Source organism: Peromyscus californicus, unplaced genomic scaffold (assembly GCF_007827085.1).
Source record: "Peromyscus californicus insignis strain IS unplaced genomic scaffold, ASM782708v3 Scaffold_10__1_contigs__length_136768540, whole genome shotgun sequence".
In the NCBI taxonomy this organism is placed as follows: domain Eukaryota; kingdom Metazoa; phylum Chordata; class Mammalia; order Rodentia; family Cricetidae; genus Peromyscus; species Peromyscus californicus.
The window spans coordinates 69174994-69199056 of record NW_026294391.1 but is presented as its reverse complement, the minus strand read 5'-3'; the positions used below and the strand labels follow the sequence as shown (position 1 = coordinate 69199056).

General features: G+C 36.4%; 1 protein-coding gene across 1 annotated transcript; it reads right to left on the bottom strand.

Moving 5' to 3' along the window:
- Window positions 1–9505: 9505 nt before the first annotated feature.
- Window positions 9506–21565, bottom strand: LOC128116937 (synaptonemal complex protein 3-like). The gene is made up of 7 exons (XM_052748617.1): window positions 21442–21565; window positions 20403–20469; window positions 20001–20035; window positions 16412–16529; window positions 15623–15722; window positions 12430–12528; window positions 9506–9604 (listed from the first exon to the last, which is right to left on the bottom strand). The coding sequence occupies exons 1-7, from the start codon at window positions 21563–21565 to the stop codon at window positions 9506–9508; spliced, it is 642 nt and encodes a 213-aa protein (XP_052604577.1).
- Between the last annotated feature and the right edge of the window lie 2498 nt (window positions 21566–24063).

Below are 24063 nucleotides of genomic sequence, written 5' to 3'. Positions count from 1 at the left end.
GATCCATAATTGATTTGAGTAAAGAGCATAAGTGGTCATGGTGTGCCCATCCTTAATGAATACATCTACAATGTAATCCTTACACCTAAGGCTCAAATAACATTGTAGAAAAGGGGGCAGAAAGATTGTAAGAGCCAAAGGACCAGGATACTTGGGGATAGATAGTGTCTTCTAGACAGAACAGGGAAACTTCACCCTTGAAATCTCAACAACATGATTACTTAAAGAATACCTACATAATTACAGCACCGATTAGCATGCTGATATAAATGGGAGAGATTTCACAATGCCACACTCCTTCAGGAATGCAATGACTACAAAGAGAACGAGATTCATCTCTTTTCAGAAACAAGCTCCCTGAGAATTTATCCAATTCTAAATAGTCAAACCTAAACCCATGTACATGCAAACAATAGTATATAGGCCAGTAGATTTTATATATATATATATATATATATATATATAATATACATTTATATATACACATTATATGTAACAGTTAAAGAAAAGTGATTGATAACAAAAGAAAATGAACTTGAGAGGGAGTGCAGAAGAGGGAAGTATGGAATTATATAGTATACATGTATGAAATTAAAAATAATTTAAAAAATTGTGTCTCCTAAATAATTCTGTGTATTTCGCCTGTCAGAATGGCTAAGATAAAAAACACTGAAGACACCTTATGCTGGAGAGGATGTGGAGCTAGGGGAACTCTCCTCCACTGCTGGTGGGAATGCAAGCTTGTACAACCACTTTGGAAATCAATATGGCGCTTTCTTAGAAAATTGGGAATCCATCTCCCCCAAGATCCAGCTATACCACTCTTGGGCATATACCCAAGGAATGCTCAACCACACCACAAGAGCACTTGTTCAGCTATGTTCATATCAGCATTGTTTGTAATAGCCAGAACATGGAAACAACCTAGATGCCCTTCAACTGAAGAATGGATAAACAAAATGTGGTACACAAACACAATGGAATACTACTCAGCAGAGAAAAACAATGACATCATGAGGTTTGCAGACAAATGGATGGATCTAGAAAAAAATCATCCTGAGTGAGGTAACCCAGACTCAGAAAGACAAACATGGTATGTACTCACTCATAGGAGGATACTACATGTGGAACAAGGATGACTGGACTGCTACTCACATCACCAGGGAGGCTACCTGGAAAACAGGACCCCAAGAAAGACACGGGGATCGCCCAATGATAGAGAAATGGAATGAGATCTACATGAACAGCCTGGACATGAGTGGGGGTAGTGAAGGGTGAGGGTCGAGGGAAAGAGAGCTTGGGGGAGCGGGAGATCCCAGCTGGATCAACAACAGAGAGGGAGAACAAGGAATAGGAGACCATGGTAAATGAAGACCACATGAGAATAGGAAGAAGCAAAGTGCTAGAGAGGCCCACAGAAATCCACAAAGATACCCCCACAACAGACTGCTGGCAATGGTCGAGAGACAGCCCGAACTGACCTACTCTGGTGATGGGATGGCCAAACACCCTAATTGTCGTGCTAGAAACCCCATCCAACTACTGAGGGATCTGGATGCAGAGATCCATGGCTAGGCCCCGGGTGGATCTCTGGGAGTCCAATTAGCGAGAATGAGGAGGGTTTATATGAGCGAGAATTGTTGAGACCAAGGTTGGATAAAGCACAGGGACAAATAGCCAAATGAATGGAAACACATGAACTATGAACCAGTGGCTGAGGGGTCACCAACTGAATCAGGCCCTCTGAATGGGTGAGACAGTTGATTGGCTTGATCTGTTTGGGAGGCATCCAGGCAGTGGGACCGGGTCCTGTGCTCATTACATTAGTCGGCTGTTTGAAACCTGGGGCCTATGCAGGATCACTTGGTTCGGCCTGGGAGGAGGGGACTGGACCTACCTGGACTGAGTCTACCAGGTTGATCTCAGTCCACGGGGAAGGCTTTGCCCTGGAGGAGGTGGGAATGGGGGGTGGGCTGGGGGGAAGGTGAGGGGGGCGGGAGGGGGGAGAACAAGGGAATCCGTGGCTGATATGTAGAACTGAATTGTATTGCAAAATAAAAATAAAAATTAAAGAAAAGAAAAAAAATTCTGTGTATTTGAGGTATATTATTACATTATATGTCATATATTATTTTACATTATATTTATACAGTTACCTATAAAAATCCACATGTATGTACATACATTTACTTTATTTAAAGTTTTTGTTGAGACATACAAAGCACTTAAATCTTAAGATAAATTTTTAAATATGTAGTAAATGTTAGCACAAATAACCTACTCATGAAGTGTGTGTTTTCCAGAATCTTCTAATGAGAAGGATTCTACAATTTTATATACTTTCTCTCACTTATTGCTTAACATAGAACAGCTAGGTCATCATAAATATTGTAGCTTAATTTGTTCAAATATGTTGTTTTATTAAAGGTTTATAGAAAACCCTACCTCATGAATGTAGTAGAGAAATAAAAGGAAACTTTAGTAGTCTTTTCACATAAATGTACATATAATACTTTTTATAATACATCAAAGCTTACTGACTGGAAGCTTCTTAAGGAGACTTGTGGAATCTAAAACCAAGCCAATACATTGTAACATCTTGTTTCATGAAAATAGATTTTATAAGTTACACTTTGAACTTTTTTTACCTTTGAATTATTTCACAGCACAAAGCATGGTTGATTGAAATACACTGACATGTTGACTTAAGTGGACCTAAACGTTGACATTTTCCAATGAAACATGAATAAAAGCAAGGTTTGTTAGTGTTCTAGGTAATTTCATGAGCAAAGTAATTACATTTGAGCAAGATCTTATGCTCATATTGGCAAACAGAAATATTCTGACATTATGTCTGTAATACTGTTAGTGTAGTGCAACTTAGAGTCTGAGTCTTTAAAAGCTCAGTGAAAAGATTCTTAGAGCTTGTGCTTGAGTCTCTTCTAAAAATTACTTTAATTAATTTATTTTATACACATTATTGTTTTTGCTGCATACACACACACACACACACACACACACACACACACACACACACACACACATATATATATGGTTGTGTGTGTTGTGAATGAATCTCTACATAGGTGGTGAGAAGTGAACTTGGGTCCTCTGCAAGGACCGGAATTGCTCTCAGTCCCTGAACTATCTCTCCAATCCCCTTGCCTGTGTCTCTTGGAAACATTTAAAAGCTATATTATGCCTGACTACTAATTTATTATAGTTTTATTCATTATTATTTTGTGCATGTGCATGATGCATATATTCTGCTATTTCACTTCTGAATGGTCCCCAGGAATTGAATTCAGGTCATCAGGCCTGTGTGCCAAGCATGATTACCCACTGAGCCATATTGATAACACTACTTCTAATTATTTGATCCATTTTTTAGATGAGCGAACTCAAGTAATGATAATTTAATGAATTTGTACAAGGTCAGATAAGCTGAGACTCTGCTGTACAAGCTGTAAAAATTAAATCTAAAACTGGGGGCCTCATGCCTATAAAAGGGGCAATGTCCTTTGATAATAATTTGTTCTCATATGTATTTCTGTATATTGTTATTTTTCTTTTTGTTATTAATTTTTCCTGTAATATATTTTGATCATAAACTCCCTCAAGATACTTCCCACCTCTCTACCCACCCAATTTCATGTTATTTCTATATATATCTAAAAATAAAACAAAACAAAAAAATGAAAATACAAAAATCAAATGAGACAAAAATGCTCAAATAAAACACAAAGCCCACAAATAAAGAACATGGAGTTAATTTTGTGTTTGCTAGTGACTCCTGGGTATGGGGCATGCCCTGGATTGTGGTTGATATGCACGGTGACACTCCATTGCAGGAAACTGATTTTCTCTTTCCTAGCAGGTATCAATTGCAAACAGCTTCTTAGTTAGCTGTGAGATTTTGCATCTGCTTACTCTTTTCATTGCTAAGATGTTGTCTGGTTAGAATTGTGTAGATCTTATGTTTGATGCTATAGTGAATGAGTTCATATGTGCACTAGTCCTGTTGTGTCTGAAAAACACTGTCTCTTGCTATCCTACTGCATCCTCTTGAACATACATCACTGAGCCTTAAGAGAAGGTGTTCAATGGAAACATTCTGCTTAGGACTGAGTGCTTCAAAATCTCTTAGTCTCTGCATATTATCCAGTTGTGGCTCACTGTGTTAATTCCTATTTATTGCAAGCAGCTTCTCTGATGAGGTTTGAGAGATGCACTCGTCTACTGGTATGGCAATATGTCATTAGGATTCATTTTATTACTAAGTTTGTTGAGCAGAATAATCATTTTAGGTTTCCCCCCTAGGACTATGACCTATATAGTCTCAGGTCCTTAGCCAGTTTAGGAGTGCCATGTGTGTGTTCCACCTCATGGAGTGGGCCTTAATTTCAATTTTTAAAAACTGATTGGTTAGTCATATATCATTTATGCACTATTATGCCAAGATATCTTGCAGACAGATCACTTGTATAGGTCACAGAATTTGTACCTAGGTGATTCTGATGATTGTCTTTCTTCTCCAGGAACATGCAGATTAACTTCTAGTCAGTAGGGGTGAAGCTTCTAGTTGGGCACCAGATCACCTTCTCCATATTTCATGATATAAGTAAGTAGTATTTTCAGCAACCAGGCCTAACCATCAGGGTAACCTATAACTTTGCCAATATTCTGTGTTGTTTTGAGGAATCCAAGGGAAGCCTGTGGCCAGTGACTCAGCAAGATGTAGCCCATTCTTGACGATAGTTGTTTTTTACTTGGTGGCAGAAGATGTCTAATTAGGGCATTTTTCCCGCATTATATGATGACTCAATTTAAATTCCTTTCATATATGTATAAAATTTAGGAAGCTTCTACAGTAGATTTCAAAATGAATTTTAAAAAGACCTTTAGTGTTAATTAGCCCTCCCCATATTCCCTTCTTTATCCTGTTCTCCCATTTCTCTCAATTTAATCCTCCTCTTCTGGTTTCTCCTTTGTTTCTCTATAACACTATATTTTATTGCCCTTTTGTAGTTGGTGTTTTCTCCAGTCCTGCCTCGCCCACAGCCACTCAGATCCAAATAAACACACAGACACTTGCATTAATTAAAACTGTCCTGCCGGGCGGTGGTGGCGCACGCCTTTAATCCCAGCACTCGGGAGGCAGAGCCAGGCGGATCTCTGTGAGTTCGAGGCCAGCCTGGGCTACCAAGTGAGTTCCAGGAAAGGCGCAAAGCTACACAGAGAAACCCTGTCTCGAAAAACCAAAAAAAAAAAAAAAAACTGTACTAATGGCTCAGGCTTCTTGCTAGCTAGATCTTACACTTAAATTAACCCATAATTCTTATTTATGTTTAGCCATGTGGCTTGGTACTTATTCCCAGTTCTGCCTTCACATCTTGCTTCTCATGGCAGTGGTGACTGGCAGGGTCTCCTGACTCAGCCTTCTGCTTCTCAGAATTCTCTTCTCTTCTTATCCCACTTACACTATACTTCCTGCCTGGCTACTGGCCAATCAGCTTTTTATTTATCAATCAGTCAGAGCAACACATTTCACATCATACAGAAAAACATCCCCAGCACCCTTTTCTTGGGAGATTCCTTCCTTCAACTAGTCCCTTAATAGGCACCTAACATCTGTGGTTATTCAGATCATAGCAGTCATATTGAAAGCATAAATGGTAACTTGTAAGAGAAAACAGGCAATATTTGGTTTGGGGAGTCTGGGTTACCTCATTCAGGTTGATAGTGTCTAGATCCATCCAGTTACCTGAAATTTTCAGTTTAATTTTTACAGAAGAATAATATTCTGTGTAAATGTACCATATTTACATTATTCATTCATTAGTTAAAGTACACCTCAGGTGTTTCTAGTTTCTATTTTAAATTGATCATGAAGAACAGGAGTTAGAAAGTACCTTTGTAGTAAGAAATAGAGTCCTTTGCATATGTGCCCCTGAATAGAATAGCTAGATTGAGGTAAATCAATGTTTAACTTCTGAGATACCTTCACAATGATTTCCACAGTGGCTGTACCAGTTTGCACTCCCAGCATTAATGAGGAAGCATTCTCAAAATAGTTTTATTTTGCATTTCACTGAGGATAAGGATGTTAAACATTCTTTAAGTGTTTCATCATCAGAGAACTCTCTGTATTCCATTTTAAGTGATTTTTTTATATTCATTCATTTAGATCTTTATGTACTCTAGATAGTAACATATTCTGGATAGTAATCCTCTATCAGATGTATAATTGATAATTTTTCCCACTCTGTAGGCTGCCACTTTGTCCACATGAAAGTGTCCTTTGCCATACATAAGCTTTTCAGTTTTATAACATCCCATTTATTAGTTGGTGGTCTTAATAGGCTGTTGGCAGGTGTAAAAAAATGGAGATGTGCCAGAAAGACTCATATCCAAAAAATAATTCTAACTGTATACCCCCTGTTCCTATTGTTAGCAAAGTTTGTACTAAAACCTCATTCTGTAATTTCTACATATTGATGCAGATAATAAAGTCTTAGAAAAGTTAAATACTTTAAAGTCACACCAGCTGGTAAGACACAGAGTAGGTTTCTCTGGTTCAACTTTTTCTTCTCCCTTTTTCGTTGTTAATTTTTCTCTCTAAATAATTCATTTTCTGACTTGTTTCTGACATTCAATTTGATCTCTCAAAAATAATTTCCTTAACTATAAATATTGTCATTATTTTGTTTCTACAGTAAGAAAAATATTACTTTTAGAACTGTAAAATCCTGATTAATTCTTTTAAAAGTTTATGAACAGTGGAAATAAAGAATGCTATTTAAATTTCTAATTTTCATATTAGCATACCTAGCATATTCCAGTATATCTGTCACTTTCCTGCTCGACAGCATTTTCACTTTACTTGCAGTGAGTATGGTCAGTCACCATTTAAGACATGGGAGTTTTGTCATATTGTTAAAATTGCACAGAATTTTACTCTATTCCTCCATTCTACATTTCACTTGCTGAGTTTACAGTTTCTTATGGTATTTGAAATTAATTTATATGAGGTTCTCACTATTGCATCTACAGAACTTAGACTAATTCCCTGTCATATTCATAATAAATATTACATATTTACTATACAAATGAATCAATTAACAAATAGTGAGACCTAATTTCTGATACTGTGTTTTATTTATGGAAGTTTACTTACTTCTTTCTTATTGAACTTTTACACATTATCTTTTCAGATTTTGCTTTAATCTCTCCAATTGTCACACTTTTATTTCATTCTTAAAACTTAGCTGAGTATAACAAGAAAATTATTAATAAAAATATACTCCAAAATGAATTGATTAACTTGATATATTGAAGAATTTTCTTCCAAAATTCTAAAGCACAGTTGATAATACTATGTAAACATGCTTCAATATTCTAGTACACACACAAAGAGAAAGAATACCTTAGAATGAAAATGGATCTAAGTAGCCAGGCTTTGTTTCATGAATGTACTGATGTTTAAAAACAATAATCATTTTACATCTATGCCATTTTAGGATAACCATAATGACAAAAATAAACAGTAAGGGAGAACAAGATTTTTCTTTTATGTGTTTTCATGATACATACTGAAAAGATAAAAAATGATAGCTTTTATTATCATAAAAACATCACAAATCAAATTATTTTGTACATGCTATTCTCTTGAAGGTATTCTCTACTCATACTTAGTGGTAATTAGGTTCATCAGAAGATTTTAATATATAAGATTACTAATCCTGAACCAAAATAATGAAGTATACAATACTCTCGTTTCATCATTACATGTTGTATTTCTGGCCTTAAAAACAAATAAGAAGTGAATTTTGTTTTATGTGAATGTGCTGATTAACCTCGTAATTTGACAGTAGTTTAACATTAAATGATGTTTAAAATTTTGAAGAACAGATAATTCATAGAGTATCAATCAGTCTTACATAACAAGGTTACTCTAATTTTAATCAATATCTGATGTATTTTTACAATATATAATTTCTGATAATTATGCATTTTCTGTTAAATATATATTTTTACAATGTTGTTGCTTTTAGGGTACAAAATGTGGAATTAATGATATAAATAGGACTTGTTAGATTTAGGTAAGAGAAAAAATATTAAAGTATTGCCTGTAAATGGAAACATTTCTTATTGGAAAAATACTTTTATATCTTTAGGTCTTAATTTTATTACTAAACTCAAAACCGGTCAATATTTGTATGTTACTATTTTATCTTTAATAAAAATTTTAGAAACATATTCAACAATATTGAAATAAAATAATAACAGTTATAATATCTCACAGAATATAATGCACATTTCTGTATGCTTTTGGACACGTTTTCTCTCATTGAATACCTAACCTTTTTTTAAAGCAAGTGTAATTTTCCAGAAAAAAAAGAAACAGTTAAATGTAGTTAAAACCATAATTGAATTATTTCTTTCTCATCTATTACCTGCATAGTTTGGGGGCTCTGTGAAGGGAAAAATCAGAACCTAATTATTAGAACAGAGTGAGCTATTCACCTTGTGAATAGCTCTGTGAGCTGCAATTAATCACAAATTGATGTTTGTGTGCTTTCATGAAGTGGATTTATTGAGCTTTGACACATTTTTCCTTCATAAATGGAAAAATAGAAGTACATACTCCTGGGGAATCAAGGTTAGACCCCAGAAATTTAATAGGATTTTGTATCCAAGTTGCCATGGAGATTTGTTAAGCACTATCAGTCTGTGCTTCTGTGTACTCATGGCCTCTGGTAAAAGCTTCACCTTCTTTTTACTCAGAGGTGCTAACAGGACATTACTTGAAAGAGTCAGGGATTACTTCATTCATTCTCTCCTGAAAGATATTAAATCACATTTTTCTCACTTCCCCCTTGCTTCTTTGTTCCTTCTCTTCCTCCCTCTCTTCTCATTTGCCCTTTAACCCCACATAAAGCATACTGGTATTAGGAAACATCCTACTGAGTAAGCAGGGCCCAAAGCTAGAACTAACCAAGGACAATTGAGAAGCCAAGAAAAATAGGAAAATTAAACACATTAAATCACCCTTAGTTATTCTGTTTTTATTTATTTTTCTTAAAAATATGTTTACATTCTCTTTACAAACATGTTCTAAGTCTTCTTATGATCTGTTCAAGTAAGTGCCTCTTATTTTTAATCTTTGTTCATAAAAGTTAATTAACATTTTAAGAAAAATTCACTAACAAAGGTAAAGAGCCAAAGCCTTGATTCACAGGAATGGCTACAGGTCACATAACTGTTTAGATTTTATTTGGAAGCCAACAGAAACAGAGATACCACACTTTAAAAAAGCTAATAATTAAAGATGGTATAAAATATATTCAAATTTGAAACACATGTTTCTAAGTTAACACAGATTACATTACTCAAGTTCAAGTTTTTCTCAAGACTCATCAGAATAACATTTGTTAAGTGTCATATTTAAGGAAAACAAAGTATGTTGGGACTTCTGCTATTCCATGTTATTACAACTCAGTATTTAACTATCTGTAATTTTTTTTTGCAACAAAGACATTTGATTTTTAATTTCACTGCGTATGCTAGTAAGTAGATCGCCGTTCTCCAAGTCCTTCAAAGCCTAAAACACAAAAAACAAGTTTTCATCACAGGCTCTAAAGTTTGAAATTACTTTTTAAAATTAAGAATCTTTTCATATTCAAATAGTATCCATCATCTACTCCATCTTCATAAAACATTGCAATATGGGGCTGGAGAGATGGCTCAGCAGTTAAGAGCACTGGATGCTCTTTCAGAGGACCCTGGTTCAATTCTCAGCACCTACATGGCAGCTCAAAACTGTCTGTAACTCCAGTTTCTGGGGATCTGACACCCTCACACAGACAAAGATGCAGGCAAAACACCAATACAAACATAAAATACAAATAAATAACTTTAAAAAACATTATAATATATAAACACCCAAATTCGTACCATAAAGAATGTGTGTGGATAAGGAATCAAAGGCAATTATAGCATGTACAAAGTAGTAGTATGTGAATTAATAGTTTAATGAGATGTTAGGGTTAGATAGAGCAAAAAAAAAAAAAAGTGCAGCTCCCAGTCACCCTGAGCTCAGTTGAGAGCATAAAGAACTGAACATTAACACAGACAACAAAGCAGAACACTGTCTCAAAAGAAGGGTGGGGCTGGACATTTAGGTCAGTTGGTAGAGTGCTTGACTAGCATGAATGATCCCTGTGTTTGATCCATAGCACAACATAAATCAAGTTGTGGCACATACTTGTAATCTTAGCAGTCGAGAGGTAAAAGCAGAAGGATTAGGATTTCATGGTTATACTCAGGTATAGAGGAAGACCAACACCAGCCTGAGCCACATAAGATCCTATCTTCAAAAAAAAAGAACAAAAATGTGTAGAATTAGAAACACTAGAAAATCCAAAAATTCCAATCAGTAAATATGGTGATTTTGAGAATTTCTGATAAGATTATCATATATCAGGTTACAAAAAAAAGTCAATGTGAATAAAGATAATTAAGTGATCTGTATTATGAGACGGTTTCCAAGTAATATTAAACAAAAAGTACATTTTGGCACTTTTTTCTTTATTACAGGATCTTGCTGTGTAACCCAAGCTAGCCTCCAACTTCCCATCCTTCACCCTCAGGTTCCCCACAACTGTCATCATTTGCCTGTGCCACTATACCCAGTAAAAATTATAAGTTAATTTAACTACCATGCTATTTTTACTTGCTATTTAAAGTGTACTACTATGTAAAAGCTGTGGAGATACTTTAAAAAATAATAGCACAAGATACCTCACCCCTTTAAAAGGAAAAAAATGTAAACAAAATAATTCAAAGAATCTATAACTGGAATGGAAATGAATCTATTTTAGTTATAGTATAGAAAATGGGGGTGATTCCAACTAGGTTGGCAAAAGAATAAGATTTCAAAATTAAAGCAATTAAAAATATTATAGGGAAAGAATATGAAGAAAGAATGGAAGTACACAGTCTGTGGGTTTAGATAAAGCAATTATGTAGAGAGATAAGGTTAATGAGCAGATGTAGTAAATGGAGGGGATCTCATAGAATTGGAAGTTATAGATTAGATTTGCAAAAAGAAGTATTTTAGATAGTTTACATGGCAGACCTATGGGAGATGGCCCAAAGGACAGAGGGAGAACAGGTATTTAGCTAGAGTTAATAGCAGCAAAAAATGAAAAGGAACCAATTCTCTGTTGAATATATAAATAGTTTTTTTTTTAACTAAACTACTCCTTTGTGCACTTTGGACACAGGGCCCATAGGACCCAAGCTGGATCTGACCTGAAAGCCTCCCCTCTGAGAACTAGATTTCATGGTACCAGACGGTGGCAGGGAAGATTCCAAAGGAGAGAGGCAGCCGATAGTCATATTCAATTACAATGAATATGAAACAAAACAACTGGTAGCATGGCGCAATAACCCTAAAAAAATGCAGCAGTGGCAATGAAAACCTTTGTGGTAACCAACAGCACTTTTATTGGACTTAAGATGTTTATGAAAATTAGTATAAAGTTCTTTGAAAGTGTCTTAAAACTATTGTTTGGACCTTGATTCACTAATGTGCATATCTACTTCTAGATAATCATATAAACCTGTGAAATATTTAAAGATTTTGTCGTCTATTTATATGGGTGTGTCTGTGTATGCATATATGTATATGTGGGTGTTCATGGAGGCCAGGAGAGGGTGTCAGATATCCTGCACCTGGAGTTGTGAGTCTCTTGATGTGGGTGCTGGGAAGCAGATTCCAGTCTTCTGAAAGAGCGGCAAGCACTCTTAACTGCTGAGCCATCTCTTCAGCCCCTGAGTCTACAAACTTTTAACTCTCACTTATCTTTTGTTTCTGGACTTTCTTTTACAATTATAAATTGGCATATACAATAATTTTGGTCACTGTAATTATTCTAAAATATAGTATGTCAGAAAATGCTTCTATAATACATTTGAAAACAAAAATATTCAATAATTTCAATTAAGCATTTCCTTATTTAACAAATACTGGGGATACAAGGACAAATTATAAAGTTAAAATGATGTATAGATGTATCATTTGTAGTTAAACAGAGAATAAAGTGTTAATATTCTATGTGTTTAATGCAAAAGCACATTTCTGATAAAACTCTCAACCTAATACTTCCTGATTTGAGTAAGTCCCTGCCAAAATCATGAGAGATATGCCAATTTGCTTATCACTTCAGTTACAAGAAATTAATTCAGAATGGAAAATAGTTAAAATTCTGAAATGTATTAGAATACATTATGGGACTGGGGAGATGTCTCAGCCATTAAAGGCTAGGCTCACAACCAAAACTGTAAGAATTCCTGTCCTAGAACCCACAGCTGTCTCTCCAGCCATGAAAAAGAAAATGCATTCTGTTACAATTTATAACATACCTTTAAGAATGCCTTATTTTCCTGCTTCAGTCTTTTCAGGCCTTGATTCTGACGCATCTTAGTTTGTTCAAAAATGTTCTTTTGCTGATAAAAAATATCCTACAAATATAAATGGAAGACTGTGTAATAACAATTAAGTGTGAAGTTGGTTGCTCTTGATGATGTGGTGGGCTCCTCACATGCTTGCTAAAGTCTACAACTAAGCTAATCCATGCACTAAACTTAAATTCAGAAAAACAATTATAAATTAATCTTAAAAAGAATTTTTATAATAAATGCTGTCAATATTTTGTTTTGATTTTTTATCACTAAGTTTAAGCAATTTGTGTTTTTAACACTAACCAGCAAAAACATCCTCAAAGTCATGGAGTAGGAATTTTTGAAGACAAATTCTATATGCATAGAACAGTAAGAACTCATGGTCTTCCTTCCTCAACATCTCAAGTAGCTGGAATTACATGCATGTAGCTTGTGCGGTTGAGCAGGAGTTCTTCATATGCAAGACATAACTTATTCTAGTAATGTCTACCCAGATGATTTTCCAATAAATCTGTCCTTTCAGCTCCTTAACTTATTGTCCACCAACGACTTTGTACTCTATATTTTGCCATTACTCATAACACACCTTTTTATAGTATTGGTAATGGAAAATGTGTATTAACTCCATGGCAGGTATTATTTTGAACCCTATTAAGTAGATTAATTCTATACAAATTCACCTAATACTTCAACAACTATAAGAAAGAGATGCTCACCATTTTCTTTCAAATATGAGGAAACAGATACAATGGTACATTGTCTGTTGCTCCAAGGCTATTACTGAAATTTGAATCAGATCCAAAACATTATGTCTTCAGAATCAAAGCTATAATCATTGTAGAATCTCTCTCTCTCCACATATTATGAGCTCATACTCTAACACTTTCTACTGTAGCTTACTCTTTTTAGTATTATAGCTGAGCAGTCCTTCAAGACCAAAAATCCATTAATCCTACCTTCTTTTCACTGTTGTCCCTTCTCCTGTTACCTTCATTTTCTCTTTCCAACCTTAAATTCTATAACCAATCATTAAAACACACCTTTGCATGTGCACCTTGCTCCATATTTACTCTCTTACATTTACTTGGCTAAATTATGAGCTTGGAAACCTCAGCTCCAGCTAGTCTACCTGATGGCAACATTTTCCATGACCTTATCTCATGGAATACACAGAAGCAATGCAAAGAGGCTGCTCTGATTCTCATCAGTAAGCACATCAACCACCCATCTGAAGCTGTATACGTCATATGCTCTATTCTCCTTCCTATTTTCAACCTCCTCAAATACCCCATTCTTAAGAACTCAGCAATTATTATTGTCTTCCTCTTTTTAAACATATTCCCTTGCTCTTAAAACAAGCAAACAACAACAAAAAAACTAGTATATTATTCCTCGGGCTAACACAGTTTTTCATACATTGTCTTGTATTTACTTCTATGAGGGTTGCACTCACTTTTCAAATCTAATCATTCTGATTCAAGACACCAATGATGAACTCCATATTGTCAAATCTACCTTATTTCACCTGTACATGACATACTGTGAAAGTAATAGTCTTTTCTTCTTTTAAAAGGCTTCCTTTACTTGGAATAATTTAATTTCCACATAATAGAACACTTGTTCTCAATCTGCTTTCCTGGTTCACTCTCACCCTCTAGAATAAATGCACTGAAAAACTCTAGGGATCTGCCCTTAGACTTTTTGTTTACATACTCAGTCATATTTTTTGAGACAGGGTTTCTCTGTGTAGCCCTGACTGTCCTGGAACTCGTTACGTAGACCAGGCTGGCCTGGAACTTAGAGATCTACCTGCCTCTGCTTCCTGAGTGCTGGGATTAAGGGTTTGTATCACCACCACACCCTCAGTTACCTCTTGATAGTTTCATTGATCTTCATGGCTCAAAAATTACCTTAAATTAATAATTCTCAACTTTGTGTCCTTAAACAATGGCTTTCGCCGGGCGGTGGTGGCGCACGCCTTTAATCCCAGCACTCGGGAGGCAGAGCCAGGCGGATCTCTGTGAGTTCGAGGCCAGCCTGGTCTCCAAAGAGAGTTCCAGGAAAGGCGCAAAGCTACACAGAGAAACCCTGTCTCGAAAAAAAACCAAAAAAAAAAAAAAAAAAAACAATGGCTTTCTCCTAAACTCCATTCTCACATACTAGTGGCTTACTCAACTGCCCCACTGAATGTCACATGTGTTTCAAATTGAACATTGCATAGCTAGAGTGACCATTCAAGCCCAAAACTGTTTAGATATAATCAGGACCTCAAATGTAATACTAAAATAGTTTTCTAAAATGAAAAGGTGAAAATAAACAAATGGAAAGTGTACTTAATGCTAGAAAATGTATGCATAGGGTTAGTTTTCAGTAATATGGGAATAGAGAAATACATATTTGACTGCTGAGAATAAATGATGTCATTAACTCGTGCTGTAGCTTTGCAAAAGTGTGCTTGCCTGCCTTGCAAAATGCCCTGTGTTAAGTCAAGAATACAGAAGGAGAACTGGAAGAAGAGAAAGAAGGTAGGAAAGGGGATGTACGGCAAAGGAGAGGGAAAGAAGGAGAGGAACATGGAGAGGAGAGGAAGAAAAAGATGCAAACTGTGTTCTGGCCACAGTGATTAGTTCAGGAACAGGGAAATGTTCAAAACCAGGGCAGTGATATTCCCACACAAGAATATTCTTCCAGGGCTTTGAGAAAAGACTGACTCAGTTCACTGAAGCTAACAAATTTGTAGTTAAGTCTGAAAACAGAAGATTTACCATACTGCATTTAGTAGGTTCACTAAGACCCAAAAACAGCTCAGATAATGCCATGTGATGCATTACGCACACCATTCAACTATGTCTGAAACTAACCTACCCTCAATTTCTTTTACATAAACCAGTAATCCTTCATTTATTCTTCTGTAAGTTTCTGTTGCTTGAAATTGCAAGAATCTTAACTGATATCAGAAGTTCAATGGCTTTCATGAGCATTGTATGTGTCTCTATTTCTGTGGTTTATGGTTCACCAGGAAACGGAACATAAAACCAGTAATAGATCTTGAAGTACAGCTTATTTTCGTGTACCCAATGCAAGAATGGCTTCTCTATTTTAACTTAAGAATTGGTAATAATATATTAATTATAACAACAATTGTGATACCAACAGTTAGTTTATCTTCTTGGTCTCCAAGATGCTTTATATCCAAATCCCATTGCGGAAACACAGTTATAATCTTCTCAGTAATTTCAATTTTAAACTCCCGCCTGTAAAACATAATAATGAATGTTATATTACACATCAAGATGAAGAGAATATTCAAAGAAAAATTAATTCTCGTATTATGTACTATAAAAAGAAGGACATAATAGCAGAGTAAATATTCTTTTGGAAAATGAAAAAATAAAATTAGGTTTATGTTGATTCCAGTATTTTCCCTAACTAATAAAAAGGTGTTCTCACATGCCTGTCTTATTAAATAATAAGGACATGTGACCTATCTGTTTATATATATGACATCATATGTATGATCACATATGTATAAATTTTAGAAAAAAATATTTAAGTTTTTAAATTTGTTTTGGCATACCCAAGACTACAAGGGAATGATTAAATCTTTTAAAATACATAAATTATTTACAATATTAAATTGACTTTTTTCTTTCTGTCAAGCATATCTATAAAAATGAAGTTTCTATGACATCTATCTTTTACTGTCTTCCAGAATGAACAAAAGTGAGTTTTTAAAAATAACTTTCAAATGTCATTTAAAAGGAGAAAAAAGATGATCTTCACAGGCTTCCCAGAAACATATCTCAATCCAGAAAGTTATTATGATGGCTTGGAGAAAAAGAAAGCCAAAATTTTTCAATATATTCCACTTAACAGAGTACTTAGCACCAGTGCATACTATAAAATCATACAAATGTGGCTCGAAAGAAATGAAAAGTCTTACAGTTCATCTTCATGAAATTTCAAATGTTGTTTGATATTCTTGTTACAGTCTCTGACAACACCTTTAATATATGACTCCATTCTTTTTTTCTTTTCAGTAACAGCATTGCTAATATCAGCTACATTGAAAAAAAGTCATTAAAATTTAACGTTGAAGAAAACAATATTGCCCCACATATGCAAGAAAACACAGACACAGATTTAAAGTCATTCAACAATAACAAAGTCAGTTAAAAACAGCACCAACAAAATGCCTCGAGCAGTTCACATTTTATAGCACTCAAGATTCTTGCTTTCCATACAAATATCCCAGAGTCAAATAAAATTCTAAAATTGGAAAGATGTCTGTTCCTGATCATTGTGAATGAGGAATACCTAACATTACTACAAGTATAATATTCTTGCTGAAGATAATTTTTAAATTTGGAGATCATAAAAAGACTATTAAAATAATAGAACAATAAGATGATAAACTTTTTTTTTATTTGAAAGACTACTCTCCAATTGGAAGGATACCTGGGTGTATTACTGTTAGAACTCATTATACGGCTAAGCAATGGTGGCACATGCCTTTAATACCAGCACTCAGGAGGCAGAGTCAATGGATCACTGTCTTGAAAAACCAAAACACAAAACAAAAATAACAGAACTCATTGTATGTTAAAAAATAAAATTTGAAGGCCAACATTCAAAAAGGATAATTAAATTAAGTTATAAAAATTTATTTGTCCTGCTCTGTTTCTAACCTAGGCCAGTTCACCCCTAGTTAGGCAACCTGGTGGTCCCCCGCTCCCAGGAGGTCACAATATTGATGCCGAACTTAGTGTGGACACACAATCGACACAGTACACTACAGCCCAGAACTCCTGGACTCAAGCGATTCTCCTGTCTCAGCCTCCCCAGTAGCTGAGACTACAGCCCTGTGCCTTGCCTCTACTGGATGGGCCTCCCCATGGGAGGCCTTGCCTTCTTGTATCGGGGGAAGTAGAGAGTGGTTGGGGGGGGAGACTGGGGGGTGAGAGGAGGGAAGAGGGGGATCTTTGATTGGTGTGTAAAGTGAGTGAAAAAATTGTCTTAATAAAAAAAAAAAGAAAGATGCCAAGGGATAAGTCTGAACGCTGGAACACTCTGCTTGAAGAAAAAAAAATATTTGTAACATAGCAATGATATATTGAAATGCACTGTTTTCAAATAGAAACAAATATCAAAGACTGAAAAAAACCTTAGTTTAGTAATCAAGAACATTTTAAATACTTCTGTGAAGCTTTGCATTTTTTTGGAGACAGGGTTTCTCTGTGTAGCCCTGGCTGTCCTGCAACTCTGCAGACCAGACTGGCCTTGAACTCAGAGAGTTCCGCCTGCCTCTGCCTCCCAAATGCTAGGATTAAAGGTGTGTGCCACCACCACCTATCTGGTCTTTGTGAAGCTTTTTATAGGACATTTTTACAGTTCTTAAAATTTTAATGCTTCAAATAATGTTTGCCAAAAACATGCCTTTCTGCCATCATCACCTTTTACTACCTGCGATGAAACTAGTATTTTATGCTTTCAGCATCTACAATAAATTTAGAAAACAAGTACTCTGATACCACCCAACCGTGGAAATCCTCCAAAAAAGACTTGACAGTATAAATAATCCCTGGAAAGGAAGAACATTTTAGTTATTCTTAAAGAATATTGTCTCCTAAACTAGATGAGGTATCTCAATCTTATAACTACATCACCCTGTTGACAGTTAGGAGATCTCCTATCTGAAGATCAAGGTGGCGTAAATAGAAATTTTCAAGCCAGGATGAGATATACAGTGTGACTCTGTCTCAGAAACAAATATGTGTGTGTGTGTGTGTGTGTGTGTGTGTGTGTGTGTGTGTGTGTGTGTGTGTCTCACAACAGTTAAAGAAAAAAAAACACATCACAAGATTTAAAAAGAAAAAAAGGCCATGAATTTGAAATAGAGCAGGGGTGGCATATACTGGAGGGTTTGGAAGGAGGAAAGGGAAGGGAGAAATGACATAATTATATTATAATCTCAAAAAAGTTACTACATAAGAAATCAAATAAACATGAGTACTGTCACTTACAAAGTTCATAAAATTAATAACAGAGAATTTAAAAATTAATGTCTTTTTACATCTGATTAAAGATCTCTCACTGGTCAGTAAAATTGTCTTTCATTTTTGATACATAATTTATTGTTAAAAGTGATATGGGCAGCACTATTCTGACTCGGTGTGTTAAATATATAAATTATAAAAGAGGTTGAGATAGGCAGAGGCAGGTGGATGTATGTGAGTTAGAGGCCAGCTTTATCTACATAATGATATCCAGGACAGCCAAGACTAGGTAGTATTGCAAGGTAAGCCCACCAGGGACCTCTACACAGACACACTTAAGGTTGAATAGAAAGTCTTTCTTGCCAGTCAGCACAAGCATGGAGAACTTGGCCAGATCATGTAGCCCTAAGCCTTATAGTTCTTAGCGTTTTATGCACAAAAGTCATATCCTGACTAGCAAGAAGTGAAACTGCAGAAGCAAAACTGCAGGGTTAATACATGTACAGATTTTTCACTCCCAGAACTTTCCCAGCCACATCCTGGAACCATTGACTTGGCCTTTGTGGCTGTTTTAACAGATAGGCTGCTAAGTTTTATGTCAACTTGACACAATCTAAATTTATCTGAGAGGCGGTAACCTCAATTAAGAAAATGCCTCCATAAGATCCGGCTGTAGGTAAGCCTATAGGCTGTTTTCTTGATTAGTGATTGATAAGGGAGGGCCCAGATCATATCCCTGGGCACATGTTCCTAGTTTCTCTGAGAAATCATGCTGAGCAAGCCATGCTGAGCAAGCCAGTAAGCATCCATGGCCTCTGCATCAGCTCCTGCTTCCAGGTTCCTGCCCTGTTTGGGTTCCTGTCCTGATTTCCTTTGATGATGAACAGTGCTCTGGAAATGTAAGCCAAATAAACCCTTTCTTCTTCAAGTTACTTTGATCATGGTATTTCATCACAGCAATAGTAACCCTGACTAAGACAGTGGGTATTTCTACTAACTTTCTGGGTTTCAAGGCCTGAATGGTGTTTCATTCATGGCACCAGTTGTGCTAAAGTCTGGCGCCTATTAAAGTCTGGAGGTCTACTAAGTTCTGGGTGCTTGTTACAGTAGGGATACTGTTTCAAAAGAAAAAGAAGTTGGGAGGGAGAAAGGAATCCAGGAGGATCCCTACAGAATTTTGTAAATGAAACACTGGTATTCATAAAGATGTGTATATATAAATCTGTGAATCCAAAGAATTATAAAAAAAAAACCTTTTTCTCATTCATTTTACTTCCCATAATGCCATTTATGTCACACTAATATATAAAAGTACCAGTTTTACTTTTCCTATCAAGGAAAAGGTTAACTAAGAAAATCTTCAAGCTAAGTAAAAAATATCTGTGCAAAATCCTATCACTGAGAATAAAGTATTAATTAACAATCCTATAGCACATTAACACTATATAGTATTTTTTAAATTTTTTCCAAAATAATATTTTAACACTACATAGTTTTAAACAATTTTCTCTAGATACAAATACATCAAAAATGTACCTCCAATGTTTTCCATCTTATTCTTTAGTTCAGTTCTGTAAAGAAGTCACATTAAAAAATTAAAGCTGAGGTTCATTTCAGTGGTCAAGCCTCACCCCCATACACAAAGCACTACCAACGGCAAGCCTTTTAATTAAGTGTAAATTTATAACATAAAATGCTTTGTTTCATGGAAATATCACATGAGAAATAACATATCTGATATTTATTAGATAAAGTAAAGTTTTCCTATTCATTTTGCTTTTTTAAAAAAGGAACCCAGATAGCCCAAGATGATCACGAACTATTTATGTACCTGAGAATGTCACTGAACTTCTTACCCTCCTACCTCCTCCTCCCCAGTGCTATGATTACAGGTATGAAAATATTTTTTGAGCAGGCAAAATTTTTTTAACATATTACCCTGTATCATCATCCTTTCTTGTAGGAACACATGTCTTCTTAGGATTACCAAATACTGGATTTTTTTCTGCATTTAACCAGAAGAATGAAAAACATTTTTATTGAAAACAAAACTGAAAAATTAAATATGCTATTTTAGTTAATTTTAATGAAATAGTAATTTTATTTATAGTTTTTAGGCATTTTTCAACATATATTAAAGCAGAAGTATAAATGCAATATTCTAAAGGATAGATGAAATAAAATTGTTAGTTACTATAATTTTATAAGAATAGTTTTTCAAGCCCTCCTAGGGTAATATCATTACAAGTTATTTACAATTTATTGTAGCTAAAGTTTTTCTGTGTCTCACCCAGGCTAGCAGTCACTCAGACTCAAATAAACACACAGACACTTATATTATTTAAACTGTTTGGCCTAATGGTTCAGGCTTCTTGTTATCTAGTTCTTATATCTTAAATTAACCCATTTCTATAAATCTATATCTTGCCACGTGGCTCGTGGCTTATGGGTATCTTACATCTTACATTTCATGGTGGCGGCGGCTAGCAGCGTCTCCTCCCTCAGCCTTCCTGTTCCCAGCATTCTCTTCTCTGCTTGTCTCGCCTATACTTCCTGCCTGGCTACTGGCCAATCAGCATTTTATTTATCAATCAATCAGAGTAACACACTCACAGCATCCCCAGCAATTTATTGATGTATGTAAACTGTACAGTCGAAGTACTATATGCTTTTCTAGAATTTTGATACAGGCTTGTAAAGTTTAAGAGTAAACAAAGTGTATGAAAATGCTAACCTTTTATTCTATTTCAGATGGCAATATAAAAGTCAAATGAACTGGGCAGGCAAGATAACTCAGGAGGTAAGGATGCAGAGCTTACTACCAAGCCTGAAAGCCACATGACTCATCCCTGAGACACCCATGGTGGGAGGAGAGACCCAACTCCTGAAACTGTCCTCTGACAAACCCCCTTCCCCAACACACACAAAGAAATTGAACTATGGGATACCATCAAACTCAGAACTGGGTATATTGTACCTGTAGGAGGAAAGTCTGCTGAACGGTCCAGTCCATCAACTACTTTTTCTACCACTTCCACTACTTCCTCTTTTTCATTATCAATATCATAGTGATAGATTGCTATGTGCTTGAAGTTTTCCATTGGTGGCGTCCCAGATTTCTCAGACTGCTTTTTTTCAGGGGGAAACATAATTTAATGTTTTGTTATTCAAAACAGAAAAAAAGAGATCTCTCACCTGAATCCAAAACAATAAACTAAAACAATAAAATGTAAAATATTCAATAAGAATGAAATTAGTTGAATAAAAAGTTACCAGTTTCCATGTATTATTAAATCAGAAGCTAACAATTTCTAATTTCTGAATTAAAAAAATGATGGTTGGAGCCAGGGCTAGGTAGTTAAGAGTGCATATTGTTCTTACAGAGGACTTAAGCTTGTTTCCCAACACTTGTATCAGATAGTTCACAACTTCCTGCAACACCAGGTCTAGGACAGTCTAATACCTCTGTTTTCCCCAAGCAACTGAGCTCACAAGCCGATACTTACACTCACATCCAAACCTATATGCATAGTTGAAAATTAAAATCTTTTTGTTTTCTGAGACAGGGTTTCTCTATATGACAGTCCTGTCTGTCCTGAAACTTTGTAGTTCCTGGCATGGAACTCACAGAGATCTGCCTGCTTCTGCCTCCCTAGTGCTGTGACTAGAGGAATGCACTAGAGCCACCACCACATAGTGAAAATTAAAATCCTAAAAAGAAAAAAATAATGATGGCTTTAACTCTGACTCCAAGTGTATTTGTACTTAACAACTGGGGTATCTAATTTTTGGTCCCATCACTCTCAGATTCCTAAAATTTTTGGACAGATCTTTAAAGCAGTATCTGATGAAAAATGAATCCATGGATGCTATCACTGTAGATCACAGGCATAACCCAAATCTGTTGATAGCAAAGCTAAACTTGGCATGCCTGGTAGTGTAGTTTGATGGTGCAGGGTATGTTTACCATGCAATAAGGCCTGGGTTCAATGGTCAAAACTGCCCAGAAAAAAAAAATGACCCAGACATGGTGACTCAGGTCTCTCTTTAATCAGAGCATTCCATTCTGGAGGCTGAAAACACCTAGCTCAAGTCCAGCCCAAGGCACATAAGGAGGTTCTGGTCATTCTGGCTTACAGTGAGACCCTGTCTCAAAAATATTCAAGCAAACCAACAAAAAACCCAAGTGAACAAACAAAAAGATTGGTGTGCTTATACATTCTTAGAATTCCAGTACTCAGATGGTTGAAGCAGGAATATTAGGAGGCCATGTCCAGACACAGAGCAATATCATGTCCTATCAAAGCACACACGCACAAAACAAAGTGGGGGGGGGGGGGCTCAACAAATAGCTCAGCAGTTACGAGCACTTAGCCAGTTTTTTGGTGGTGGTGGTGGTGTTTTGTTTTTTTTTTAAAGCAGGAATTCAGTTCCCAAAACCCAGTGGCCAACACCTAGCTACCAATGTCACAACCACCTGGAACTCAAACTCCAGCGAACCTGATGTCCTCTCTGCAGACATATATGCATAAGTACAAAATTTTTTTTTTTTAATTCAGTCTGGTCCTTGGAAAAGCAATGTCCATATAGTCTATACCAAAATGAAGGTAAGGTTCTGAAGGATGCAGGCCTGGCCTCAGGTAAAGTACAGAGGTAAAGTCCCTGTCCCTCAATGTATCAGGTTGCAGACAACAACATGCCTCCAGTCATAACTCAAAGCCCCCACCACGACCCCTCCCCTCCCCTATGGGCTCCTGCTTTGCTCCTAGTTGGCATCTCTGCAACAGCGGTGGAGACCTCCGAATCCACCAAGCTTCCTTCCTTCCACCTAGGCTTCAGCCTGCTCAAGGCCCAGTACTCGGCAAGGTCAACACCTCCATTTTACTGTCAGTGCCTCGACGGGGTTCGCTGCCACCTCCATTTTACTGTCGGTTGAGGCCTTGGCAAGGTTCCCTGTCCCCTCCATTTTACTATCAGAGGCCTCAGTGAGGTTCGCTGTCCCCTCCATTTTACTGTCTGTTGAGGCCTTGGCAAGGTTCCCTGTCCCCTCCATTTTACTATCAGAGGCCTCAGTGAGGCTCGCTGTCCCCTCCATTTTACTATCAGTGCCTCCACAGGGCTCGCTGTCCCCTCCATTTTATTATCAGAGGCCTCAATGAGGTTCGCTGTCACCTCCATTTTACTGTGGAGGCCCGAGACACCAGTGGCCGATTTGCCTCACAAGTAAAACTGCGCCTGGGGCCCCGGCCTCTCTAGAGGGGACGCACTCCTCCCCTCCTTATACTCCTTCCTTCTTACACTCCTTCCCCCTCACACTTATCCCCTCCTCACACCTGAACTAAAGCCTCTGGCTGAACCAGCTTTACTGGTCTCCCACCAGGCAAAGACCCTCAACAACTATGCCATCCTACCTCTCAAAGCTTCTTCAGCAAAATGACTGCCCGAGTGAGAGGAAAGCCCGTCTCAACCAGACTCCTTGCTGATTGGCTGAATGGTGTGCGCATGTGCATTTGGTGTTGCGCATGGGCACTGGTACATGTGGATGCTCTTTGTGTGCGTGGCACCTTGGCCCAGTAATAACTAGCTAAAAAGGTTTTCT

Excerpts from the sequence above, each read along its gene's own strand:
- LOC128116937 (XM_052748617.1), bottom strand. The coding sequence starts at position 21,565 with ATGGAAAACTTCAAGCACATAGCAATCTATCACTATGATATTGATAAT. Across the intron at positions 20,470-21,441 it reads AGCAGACTTTCCTCCTACAG|AAAAAAATCCAGTATTTGGT; the intron begins GTACAATATACC and ends GGTTAAATGCAG. Across the intron at positions 16,530-20,000 it reads TAAGATGGAAAACATTGGAG|CTGATATTAGCAATGCTGTT; the intron begins GTACATTTTTGA and ends TTTTCAATGTAG.